The sequence below is a fragment of the Carassius gibelio genome, chromosome A6 (genome assembly GCF_023724105.1).
Source record: "Carassius gibelio isolate Cgi1373 ecotype wild population from Czech Republic chromosome A6, carGib1.2-hapl.c, whole genome shotgun sequence".
In the NCBI taxonomy this organism is placed as follows: domain Eukaryota; kingdom Metazoa; phylum Chordata; class Actinopteri; order Cypriniformes; family Cyprinidae; genus Carassius; species Carassius gibelio.
In genome coordinates, this window is record NC_068376.1 from 27632136 (window position 1) to 27644474 (window position 12339).

At 38.0% G+C, this 12339-nt stretch overlaps 3 protein-coding genes across 6 annotated transcripts in view; 2 read left to right on the forward strand and 1 right to left on the reverse strand.

The window, feature by feature from the left end:
• LOC128015948 (cytochrome c1, heme protein, mitochondrial) overlaps positions 1-3366 on the forward strand; it is a 6089-nt gene extending 2723 nt beyond the window's left edge. Inside the window, exons 4-7 of the mRNA XM_052600204.1 lie at positions 1189-1346; positions 2152-2312; positions 2723-2823; positions 3039-3366. Of these exons, the coding sequence (XP_052456164.1) occupies positions 1189-1346; positions 2152-2312; positions 2723-2823; positions 3039-3143 (525 nt within the window). The 3' untranslated portion in view covers positions 3144-3366. The remainder of the gene's footprint in view (positions 1-1188; positions 1347-2151; positions 2313-2722; positions 2824-3038) is intronic.
• An 843-nt stretch (positions 3367-4209) lies between these two features.
• On the forward strand, positions 4210-12339 carry LOC128015949 (endoplasmic reticulum-Golgi intermediate compartment protein 3-like). Of its 4 annotated transcripts, none has more exons than XM_052600205.1 (14): positions 4210-4388; positions 4673-4743; positions 5013-5100; positions 5455-5589; positions 5982-6075; positions 6731-6896; positions 7001-7058; positions 8047-8061; positions 8403-8434; positions 8523-8619; positions 10278-10342; positions 10616-10752; positions 10898-10953; positions 11523-12339. In XM_052600205.1, the coding sequence occupies exons 1-14, from the start codon at positions 4301-4303 to the stop codon at positions 11600-11602; spliced, it is 1182 nt and encodes a 393-aa protein (XP_052456165.1). In that variant the 5' UTR covers positions 4210-4300; the 3' UTR covers positions 11603-12339. The 4 variants fall into 4 exon arrangements, with proteins under 4 accessions (XP_052456165.1, XP_052456167.1, XP_052456168.1 ...); XM_052600208.1 differs by having other exon boundaries at positions 4213-4388; positions 5455-5574; XM_052600207.1 differs by lacking the exon at positions 8047-8061 and having other exon boundaries at positions 4211-4388.
• Positions 8833-9944, reverse strand: LOC128015950 (reactive oxygen species modulator 1-like). Its single transcript, XM_052600210.1, has 3 exons — positions 9791-9944; positions 9149-9279; positions 8833-9063 (listed from the first exon to the last, which is right to left on the reverse strand). The coding sequence occupies exons 2-3, from the start codon at positions 9277-9279 to the stop codon at positions 8955-8957; spliced, it is 240 nt and encodes a 79-aa protein (XP_052456170.1). The 5' UTR covers positions 9791-9944; the 3' UTR covers positions 8833-8954.

Here is a 12339-nt window from a genome sequence, read left to right on the forward strand (position 1 = left end):
AACCACCAACTTAGCAACACCCTGGCAATTGTGGTGGCAGATTTTACACAGACTAACTTTTTTTACATAAACAGTGTAGGGTCAGAGTGTCTTGTTAATGCGAAGGTCAACTGGGTGCTATTATGCTTGTTCACTTTTTCAACTTTATTCAGTCTGTAATGTTGCTGTTTGACCATAAAAAAGATCCGCAAAGTTACTTTTCAATAACTACTGCGAACAACTCATTTGGACTACAACGCATATTTTCTGGGGTTTGTGATGTCACAAATACAGACCAATAGGATGAGACCTGGTTGAGCTGCACTAGAGAAGGCAATGAGTGTTATCACTAAGCTGGAGATACACTAGCTTTCCCAAGACAGACAAACTTAGTGGTTACAGTCATTTGAGTTTAATATCACACTCATATTGAGGTGATTTTGTTTTTATTTTTAGTATTTACACTGAAGTCCACAGCCGGCTATGGTAAGGGACATGACATTTCCAGACAGTTGCCGAGTGGAGCCAATCACAACACACACTGGCCCAGCTAACCAATGACAACACACACTGGCCCAGCTAACCAATGACAACACACACTGGCCCAGCTAACCAATGACAACACACACTGGCCCAGCTAACCAATGACAACACACACTGGCCCAGCTAACCAATGACAACACACACTGGCCCAGCTAACCAATGACAACACACACTGGCCCAGCTAACCAATGACAACACATACTGACCCAGCTAACCAATGACAACACACACTGACCCAGCTAACCAATCACAACACACACTGGCCCAGCTAACCAATGACAACACACACTGACCCAGCTAACCAATCACAACACACACTGGCCCAGCTAACCAATCACAACACACACTGACCCAGCTAACCAATCAAAACACACACTGGCCCAGCTAACCAATCACAGCACATTTCAGAAGGTGGGCCTTCATTTGATACAGGAACTATTCAAGCCGTTCATGCCAGACTTGGGAGAGAGGTGTTGTAATATAAAATATGTGAAAAATATTGTTTTTCGAACAACCTAGTATGAGAGCCTGCTCTAGTACACCCCCAAAACAAAATCAAGACTTTGTAAAAGAGCTTAATAGGACCCCTTTAATATCTTTTACATATCTACAAGAATCCATAAGGACTGTGTGCTTTGTCTGTAATGTTAATATTCTGCTATGCAGATTGAAGTTGTGGATGGTCCTGATGACACTGGAGAGATGTTCACCCGTCCTGGAAAACTCTCAGATTACTTCCCCAAACCCTATGCAAACCCCGAGGCCGCCCGTGCTGCTAACAACGGTGCTCTGCCCCCTGACCTCAGCTATATTGTCAGTGCCAGGTAATTCATTCATTTTGGTCAGGTGCTAAAGTAGGCCATAAAGCAGCCATATCACCCTGCAGCCCAGACTGGTTGCCCACTGAAGCTAAGCAGGTTTGAGCCTGGTCAGTTCCTGATTGGGAGACCTCCTGGGAAAACTAGGTAGCTGCTGGAAGAGGTGCTAGTGAGGCCAGCAGGGGGTGCTCACCCTGTGGTCTGTGTGGGTCCTAACACCCCAGTGTAGTGATGGGGACACTATACTGTCAGAAAGCACCGTCCTTCGGATGAGACATTAAACCGAGGTCCTGACTCTCTGTGGTCATTAAAAATCCCAGGATGTCTTTCGAAAAGAGTAGAGGTGTGACTTCGGCCTCCGGGCCAGATTCACCCATTGTCCTCTGACCATCATGTCTTCGTAACAGTCCCCATATCTACTGATTGGCTTCATCACTGTCTCCTCTCCACCAGTAAGTGGGTGTGTGGTGGGCGTTCTGGTGCACTGTGGCTGCTGGGACATCGTCCTGGTGGATGCTGCACACTGGTGGTGGATGAGGAGACTCCCCCTGACAATGCAGATTGCTTTGAGTACTTAGAACAGTAGAAAAGCACTATATAAATGTAATGAATTATTATTATTATTATAAAGTCATTATTTTACTCTTAAAAAGAAAAAGCCGCTTTTGTGGTTCTACTGCAAGCAATTAATATATATATATATATATCTTATAATTGGGATAGATTAATGTCAATATTATCATTATCACACTTTTGTTTTTTGTCAGACATGATCTTATAGTTATAAACTCTCTTTGTCTCTCTCGCTCAGGCACGGAGGTGAAGATTACGTGTTCTCTCTTCTGACGGGTTACTGTGATCCTCCAGCTGGTGTGTCTGTGAGGGAGGGCCTGTATTACAACCCTTATTTCCCTGGCCAGGCTATTGGTATGGCACCTCCCATCTACAATGAAGTGCTCGAGTATGATGATGGTGAGTTTGGTGATTAAAACCCATTTCAGTTAATTTCTTTCTTTTTTTTCTAAATATTGTGCATTCATTTTGAATGTGTTTAGTTCATTTTGGTGGAATGAAGGAAATATAATAATAAGATTAGTCAGCCCAACAGTGGCACTCTCATTAATGGTGTAGTTTACTCATGGGTTATACTTTCTGAGCTTTGACTATAATTAAATTCTGCCATATAAAGACTCTAAATCATCCCTCGTGAGTTGAGCTGAATATAAATTAGCCATTTAGAAAGTTAAGTGGCTGAATACAAATGAGAGCGTCTACTGGATTAAATGCATTTATGAGGTATTACAACTAATGGACATGGAATATCATATTAAGTACTATATGCATAGGTCAGAGTTTATTAATAACTCTCTTCTCCTGCATAGGAACCCCTGCCACCATGAGCCAGGTTGCTAAAGATGTCTGTACCTTCCTGAGGTGGGCAGCTGAGCCTGAACATGACCAACGTAAACGTATGGGACTGAAGGTATGTATTTTCCTTTTTCTATCCCTACTAGTCATATTTTTCAGATGTTGGTGGAAAATTTGATTCATGTATTGCCCTTTAGGGAAGTTCAATACTAAATGCCCACAACAGAAGAGCAAAACATGCATGAAGAGATGGTGCATCTCTACATTTGTCCTTATTAAGGCACCATCACTTAAAAATAGTGCTTATTGTTTTTCTCTGATTCTCTGCAGATTTTGATGGGCGCCTCCATACTTGTTCCCCTGGTCTACTACCTTAAGAGGCACAGGTGGTCTGTGATGAAGAGCAGAAAGATCGCCTACAGGCCTCCCAAATAAAGCCAAACTGCTGCCTTAACCAGGCCTCGACACAAAGTGAAAACTTGATTCACGATTGTACGATCTTTTTCAGAATGCACAATGCTTCAAGATAAGGTTGCTATCATCAATAAACGCTGGGCATTGTATCAGATAGGTGTCCTTGCTCCTAAATGACTTGGGGAGTGGGACCTGAGACAACCTTTGTGATGTTTTACTGTAAAATAAATATTATCTCAATTAATTATTTGTGGTTGTTTGTAAGTTGTGTGCTCAGGGGCGAAAAATCAAAAATACATTTGCAACCACCTTGTGCGTTGTGAGATCTGTCCTTGCAGTAGGCTCTCTACACTTTGTTGTGTAAATATTTAATAAAAACAGTATATCCTAATGACCTCTTATAACCAATCTGGCAGTTTGTGATCTGATTCTTTCAGTTTTTTTTTATTGTTTTTTTTTTATCCAAAGCAACCTAAAAATTAGGAAATACTAAGGCCAATCATCAAAAATGACAGTATTATCAGATGTAAAGCAATATTTAACATCCCAGCTTTGGACCTTATTAAGTACAGATGTGGGTAGTTTAGATGTGTATAAAAAGTTGTGAAATCAACTGCCTTTCTAAAAGCAGTTTTCTGGGATTTCCTGAAGGTTTTTATGCATCATAGATGAACATTGTTTATTTTCTGCTAATACCTTTAAGGGTCAGTCAATAAGTAATTTTGGGCAAATATTAATAATATTACAACAAAATTAAATCTGATTACACTTAAAAAATTATAATAAACACCACAAAATGTACATTTGATCTCAACATATATGCATTTAATTAAAGCCAAATTTCGAGCATTTTTTGTTTATCTATAATTACATGGGTGTGTAAAAGTTGATATAAAAATAGTATGTTAAAGAGGTCCTAAAATCAGGTATAAAACATATATTTTATAAAAGTAATGTTTTTGTAATTATAAGGAATTATGATATAAAATAGAAATTCCCTCTAGAAATCTACCGCTAGAGGGTGGAAACCCAGCAGGGACACTCTACTGCTCTGGGACGCTCCAGCTACGCGGTGGAATCTGATTGGCTGAGAGGATTCCATCACTTCCTTGGTGTACCGGAAATGGGTCACTGGAACTCGAAGTGACGGCTAGCGTTACCGCCGTACGAGAGGGAGAATGGATGCGTTAAATAAACTTAAACAGTTTGACGCTTATCCGAAAACTCTAGAGGACTTTAGGATCAAAACATGTGGAGGAGCCACGGGTGAGTGATACATATCCACCGAGAGCCGCAGAAGTGCTGAGCGCCATTCATACACACAGACTCGTGGGGAGAAAGCAGTGCTGAACAAGCTGATTAACATAAAGTCTTCAAATATTCACATATAATTATGAAATGACACAAAAATGAACATAGTGTGAATGGAAATTGTGACTGGGACGCATAAATCCAGAGCTGTATGATATAAAGAGTCATAATTGTAATAACATGTCGCTCAGTCTTTAAGAAGTTGTTTCTAATTCACATGTTCTTCGTTCACTTTGTAGTGACCATCATCAGTGGACTTATTATGCTGATTCTGTTCTTCTCAGAACTGCAGTATTATCTCACTAAAGAGGTGAGTGAATGACTTCACACCACCTTGTTGTGCATAATATATATATATATATATATATATATATATATATATATATATATATATATATATATATATATATATGCATGTATGTATGTATATAAAACTCAATTTCATGACATCTGTGAGGCTGTAGTGACTGTCTATGTAGATTTTATTTTCTTAATAATAGTACTATTGTGCGTTTTTAGAGCTGTTCATAAAAGTTTGATGGAATATGTTTGATTTCTGGCTTTGATGTCATCTCTCAGGTCCATCCTGAACTATTTGTAGACACTTCCAGAGGAGACAAACTAAGAATCAACATTGATGTTATATTTCCACACATGCCTTGTGCCTGTAAGTAAACACATTGCTACGATTTATGTTTTGCATTACCTGTAGATAAAAATTACTGCCGTGTTGTTCCTAATACACTATAAAACCATAAAAGCAAATCAAAGAAAGTAGAAAATGATCCTTTGAACTGTGCTTGATTAAGAAGTTGTAAAATGAAAGAAGGCACTATACTGTGAAATGATTGATTCCGAAGGACCTGAAAGTGTCAAGCACATATCCATGTCATAAATCTGACACTTTATTACCTAACTGAAAATGGTCAAATCCTGGTATTTGCTCCAGCTGTTTGAAGTTATTTTCTCTGGCTGTGCTGGTTGTTGAATTGTTTAAACGTTTGTGATTTTGTTTTCTTAGATCTGAGTATAGATGCCATGGATGTAGCAGGGGAACAGCAGCTAGACGTGGAGCATAACTTGTTTAAACAGAGGCTCGACAAAGATGGCCAGCCAGTCACAGCAGAGGCTGAAAAACACGGTCAGTATCCTCATAGTAAGTGATGCTCTTGTTTTCTGATGTACTACTGAAAAACATACAGTACATCGTTACTGAAAGATGCCAATTAAATGATTCCACATGAAACTTTAAATGTATTAATGCAATCTTCAAGCTATATTTAAATCTTTTCACTAAATAAAGGAATAGTTCATTTATAAATGAAAGTAAAAAAAAAAAAAAAAAAAACATTTTATTTTAAATTTTACTTTTATGGGGCTTGGATTTTGCCCTTTGTGATTTTTTTTAAAACAAAATAATTAAATTCAATATCTAAAATAAAATCTAAATAATGAAAACTTTAAACCAAAATGTGCAATTAATATACAGATCAAAGATTTTTGGAATATATGCTTTGATTTGACTTGTCTTTTCTGTTTTCTGTGCAGATATGGGGAAGGAGGAGGAAGAGGTGTTTGACACCAGTAAGCTGGATCCTGACCGCTGTGAGAGCTGTTATGGAGCTGAGACGGAGGATTTAAAGTGAGTTTTCCACCGCCACAAACAGAGCAGAACAGGTTTTCTGATGGGAAGGTGCTGGTAGAACCGGTCTGTCTGCTTGCTTGAAACCAGTTCTGAAAGTTATTTTAAAGATCCGGTAAATCGACAGGTGCTTACATAGTCAGAATTTCTCAAATTCATAACCACCTGGCTGAATGAAAGTGGAAGACATTAATTAGAAGTTTAAAAGACCTCCAGGGCCTCTGGATTCACACTTTGTTCAAATTGTCAGTTAACCAATAAAATGTACGTACACGTTTGCATTGTAAACTTCAATGTTTCCTGTAAAAAAGGAATGTATTTAAGACATTTTAATGCAAAGTGTAAATGGCAATCCATTATTCTCTTATTGTGTATATACAATCAGTATTAACACATTTTTGAAATGGTTTTTAATTTTAATTAGTTTAATAATTTTGTTATTTCTATTAAGGTTTATATTTATTCCATTTAGTTCATTTAAGTTTTTTATTTATATTTCATATTATTTCAGTTTTATTTGAAGTAACAATTTAAAAAAAAATACTTTTAGTTGACAGTAATAAAAACTGCTTTTGATCAGTGCCTGATGTTAATATTAGGTGCATGTAGGGCCAGTTTTAGACGTGATTTAATACACCAACTGGTTGTTCTGCAGGTGTTGCAATAACTGTGATGATGTGCGGGAGGCGTACCGGAGGCGTGGCTGGGCGTTTAAGAACCCTGACACCATTGAGCAGTGTAAGAGAGAGGGCTTCAGCCAGAAGATGCAGGAACAGAAGAATGAAGGATGTCAAGTCTATGGCTTTCTGGAAGTCAATAAGGTAACATGCAGCCCCGTGATCTGATTTCTGATTCAGTGTGTTTATTTGGTTCAAGTACATTCTATAGATCATATAGACACATCATTTCCTATATCTTTCTCCAGGTGGCAGGAAATTTCCATTTTGCCCCTGGAAAGAGCTTCCAGCAGTCTCATGTACATGGTAAAGACTCTGATTTAGTTGTTAAGTATAAATCTAACCCAAATCAAAGCTCTTAGGTCTGATGCAGAGGCATGTTTATTAGTTTTAGCCCATTAAATTATCAAGGACTTGACCTTTTGTGTTATGTTACAAATTTGGATTATTATTAATGTTATCATCAAATTTAAACTGCTTTTACATCAAGCCCATGTGCCAGTATGTGTCAGACCTGAACGTTTGATTTGTCTGCATGTAGCCTTTCATTTCTTAGTATGCAAAGAAGTGCATATTGAGCCATTCAGTGCTGTACAAATGTCTTGAGATCTGAATTTGTATTTATGTAGAGAAATACACAATGCACGTCTTTCATATTTGCTTTTTTCTGCCTGCTTTCTCAAAACTGTTCATCAGTCCGTGCACCTGAGAATCTGCAATCTCAAAGTCAGTTTTTATATTGACCAGTTGCTTTGTTTCTGGACTGATGAACAGGTTTGTTTTGTTTTGTTTATCCTGTCGGTGTGCATGCAAGTGTGCCTTTAAAATCGTATGAATTCTTCTACACATTCATTACCTTGTGTTGACCATCGATGCTGTAAATCAAAGCTTTGAATGATTGAAATTATTTTTGGGAAGTCTGGGTTTTTAACTTTGGGATAAAAAGGTTTCTACGCTTTCCCCTCCACAAAGCTCACAATCTTTCTAAGTAACAAGGTACAGAACTAACACCAGTTATCCTCGGTCCTGCATAGGCTATTTTTCCAATGGCTGAAGTGCACTTACAGTACTCATTAATACACTTTTACAGACCTTGGATTCAAGTGACAATCAATATTTCAATAGCCCTTCAGAAGAAGAAAATAATTAAGAGAGATGATAATTTGGCGATTACAGTTTTGCTCTAGCATTGGAATGAGCTTAAAGGGCCAGTGGATGTCACAAATTCCTCTTCTGAAAACATGGTTTCCAAAAACAAAACCCATTTAGTGACTATTTTCTCTTCTTTCTGCAGTGCATGCTGTGGAAAGTAAGTTGATCTTTTATATTTTAATAAATCTTTATGCAAGACAAGTTAGAATTTACCTTGTTACTACATCAGTAATTCTGCTTTTCTCTGCACATAATTTGAGATTTAGATTTTAACAATTAGTCAGTTTGTGATTTGACACTTCAGTGGCTTTAAAGCGTTAATTTGTCATGATTCTCATCAGCGAGTGCATCTGTGACCACTTAACATACTACGCTCTGCCTTTGTTTGAAATATGTTCAGATTTACATGCTAATTAAATTCCTTTAAGATGCATTTACAAATTGTGCATCTTTAAAAACATTAATTCACTTTTTTTCCTTTGATTTCTTTATTTTCAGTTCATGATCTGCAGAGCTTTGGACTAGACAATGTGAGTTGCCTCTCCTCTTTTCAATTAGATTAATATGCCATCTCCCACAGTTATTAGGTCTAACAGAATTTGTTTGGTGTGACCGTAGATCAACATGACACACTTCATCAAACATCTTTCATTCGGCAAAGACTACCCTGGAATTATCAATCCTTTAGATGGTACTAATGTAGCAGCACCTCAAGGTAAGTGCATGTCATTTCTTTAAAGTAAAAATCAGCATGAATGCCAGATAACATGATTTCCAGAATCTAAAGAGCCCCTCTATACCTTCTCTGTGGTCATTTCATTGTCAGCCCTCCACAGAAAGCTCACTGCTAAAGGTCAATCCTACAGTTATCCTCAAAGTGTCAGAATCTAGCAACCATCAACAATTAGATCTTAGACCGAGGCCAAGATTTGATTCTTTTTAATCCGTCTTTATTGACACCTGTGTCCTTGAATGTGGGTATGATAACAAATGGATGAATCTAAAAATGCTTCAAAGTTCTATAATTGTAGAAGTGGCATTAGTGTGATCTCAGCAGCGGATGCCCATCCCGATGGACATGAAGGTTCCAAACGTGCCCCCGCTTTGCATCATCATCTTCCCAACTCCGCCCATCAACTCCCGACCCCTCATGCCGATCCTGGATGAAACATAATTGTATCGGTTAAAAAAGTACCACTAAATATATCATAAATAATCCTAAAAGTGAGAGCGGTTGTTCACACCTGAGACAGGAGAAGGTTCCGAACATGGCACCTGCAGCCATGCCCACGGTAAAACCCATCATGAAGCCCATCTTGACTCGATCAAAGCAGCTGGGCTGTGTCTGTCCATACGGTCCTACGGTCACCGGCATCTGGAAAGAGGAAAATATTTTGTCTTAGCTTGTCTTTTATCGTTTTAGTAGCATGCAAATGTAAATACTTAACATATGTTACACACACATTATATATATATATATATATATATATATATATATATATATATATATATATATATACACACACACACACACACATTTCTTTAATTGAAAGCTTACAATTTTTGTTCAGCATAGGCTCGTGTCGAAACAATAAAAACGTTGCTAGTAACTATGTTGTCTAACGTTAGGTAGCTCACTAGGTTTTTACTGATAAACCACATACATGCGTGTTAGATAAGGGAATGCATTTATATAAGCAACTGAACTGACATTGGTTTATTTAGGAGGTTTACATAAATATTGCGGTTAAGCTAAAACAAATAGGAGCAAATGCACGTGAGTCCTAATTTAGTTAAATGTCCCCAAGGTCTTTGGCTTCGCGGAGCACTGTAATGTTCGCAACGCTAAAAGTTTGGGGGGGAAAATATGAAGACAGTACGCTTACCTTGTTTAAATGGCAATATAAGGTCTTCGATTAGTTCGTTTTTTTTAGAAATTGTGCAATGTTTGCTATAGGACTGCTTCACACGGACGCCATTACTTGAGAGGAAGTGGGTGGTGGTGGTAAAAGAACAAACGGAGATTTTAAGATTCTGACGCGCTGCAGCGCCGTCTAGCGGTAGAACCAATCACGTGTTTAAACCGGAGATTCGCGCGCCCCCTAATGATGGATGATGGATTTGTATTTATATAATCTCTTACACAAAAGGCAATTTTTTGGATCTATTCCCTTTCATAATATAAAGATTAGAAAAAAATATATAAACACATGGCATTGATATTTAAAAAACAGAAACCTTGTTATACCAGCATATAGTTTTTGTTGCTAGTGCATCAGGAGTTTAAGGTATTAGAAATAAAAGTTCAGCTGACATAAAATGTTGAGATTCTGTATGTAAGATTGACTTCTGCACTCTTTTTGCTCTTTACAGCATCAATGATGTACCAGTATTTTGTGAAAATTGTGCCAACGATATACGTTAAAGGAGATGGAGAGGTAAGAGAGCTGAGCTATGAGAAAAATAAGGGGGTTAAAAACAGAACACACAAAAATTGTTAATCAGTGTTAAAAGGCTAACTATGACAATATATAAATAAGGTTTTACAGCACTGATAATAACTGACGTAGTAACAACTGTATAGCTACAAATTTTGGTTGTCATGGTAATCTTTTAACTCTTTAGGATGCTTCACTTATTTTCTTTGATTTGTTTATATGTGTTGATAAAGCGAAGGTTAATAGAAAGCATGCTTTTGTCCTTTACTTTAGGTTGTTAAAACAAACCAGTTTTCAGTAACGAGACATGAGAAAGTAGCCAACGGGCTGATTGGAGATCAGGGTTTACCTGGTGTGTTTGTTCTTTATGAACTGTCTCCCATGATGGTCAAATTCACAGAGAAGCAAAGGTATGTCTCAGTAAATGAACTGTTTTAGTTGTTAACCTTTCATTTAATCACATAACATACACTCAGTTCACTTTGATTGAAAGAAACAGATTAATTTCATGTGAGTTGAATGATTTAGATCTATTTTTTTCATGTGTTTCTACAGGTCTTTCACTCATTTCCTAACAGGAGTCTGTGCTATTATAGGAGGTGTTTTTACAGGTCAGATTTCATTTGGTGTTTTGTGCTTAAGCGGTTTCCACAGAAATCCACCGTGTGTGCAGAAGGACAGCATGTAGGCTGTAAACCGCCATTTTGAACATTTATATGCTCAGAACTGTCCCTGTGCACATCATGTTCATGAGAAGTGTGTAAAATCCAGAAAACTGTTTCCAGTTCAGCAGCAAAGAGCAACTGTAACATTCAGAAAGGCACAGTCACAAGTTTCCACATGCTTCACTCAATTCGTTTCTCATGATCTTAAAAACCTTTTGATCTGCAGACTTAAGTTTAAATGCCAAAGATTAGTCTTTTAGACCCAAAGCATGAAGGAAAATCAGTCAACAAGTGTCCAGCATGCATGTGAACACCTTCCATTCTTTTTAAAAACATCATGAGGTTATTTGAGAGAAGCATGGTGTGTGTGCACTTCACAAAAAGAAAACCACATTTCATTGTTTTGATGGCTTTACTGAGTACATAATGTGAATGCAACATGCAAACCTTGGTCTACCTCTCCAGATGTACCTGTAGATGTGCACACTTATTCCTCATCTCTCCTGTTCCTGCAGTTGCTGGACTCATCGATTCTTTGATATACCACTCCGCAAGAGCCATACAGAAGAAGATCGAGCTGGGTAAAGCATCCTAGCACCACAGGGACACTGGGTGCATGACTGTGTCTGGAAATTTCTGTGTTTTTAAAGGGAAGATGCCACAATGAAAGCCCTGGACTGTTTCCTGTTGTGGCCACAGAGCAGTATCCGTTGACACGGGCCCCTCGCAATCAAGCACAGGAACCGCACAAGGACCTGTGACTAAGACACTGGCCGACTACGAACGCTCGCATTAGGGGCACGCCGATGCAACAATTGATTACCCCCTACCAAAAAAAAAAGTTTATTTCTGAGATTTTGGCCTTCATCAATGGTTTATTTAAATATTGTATTCTTACCTGATCACAAAAGCAGTGTTTTCCTGCCTGTCATACACTGTCAGTGTTTGGCAGACTAATAAACCAGCAGTTTTAACAGTCGTTTGAATGAGTTTGGGTTCCCTAGAGAAGAGTCTGAAGCAGCAGCCTTTGTCAAACTGGAAAAGACACAAGCGATCTCAACAGGAAAACACAAACTAGATACTGAAACACAGAGACTGCAGTCTGTACAAATGTTGTTTGTTTTTTCGTATTGCACCTTTAACTCTAAATTCAGGGGCTGGGGTGTGTGTGTTTTGCAAGTGTGTGTGTGTGTGTGTTTGCAGATGGGTGTATGAGAGTGTTTTCGTCATGTGTTGTTGGCGGTTTGTTTTGTGTATGGGAAAAAAATTATTTATATTTTGATTGTTCAAAGCAGTTTTTAAAATGAGAAATAAATGTAACACTGAAATTCA

Excerpts from the sequence above, each read along its gene's own strand:
- LOC128015949 (XM_052600205.1), top strand. The coding sequence starts at position 4,301 with ATGGATGCGTTAAATAAACTTAAACAGTTTGACGCTTATCCGAAAACT. Across the intron at positions 6,076-6,730 it reads GCTGAGACGGAGGATTTAAA|GTGTTGCAATAACTGTGATG; the intron begins GTGAGTTTTCCA and ends GTTGTTCTGCAG. Across the intron at positions 8,435-8,522 it reads AGAGCTTTGGACTAGACAAT|ATCAACATGACACACTTCAT; the intron begins GTGAGTTGCCTC and ends GTGTGACCGTAG.
- LOC128015950 (XM_052600210.1), bottom strand. The coding sequence starts at position 9,279 with ATGCCGGTGACCGTAGGACCGTATGGACAGACACAGCCCAGCTGCTTT. Across the intron at positions 9,064-9,148 it reads GGAACCTTCTCCTGTCTCAG|GATCGGCATGAGGGGTCGGG; the intron begins GTGTGAACAACC and ends TGTTTCATCCAG.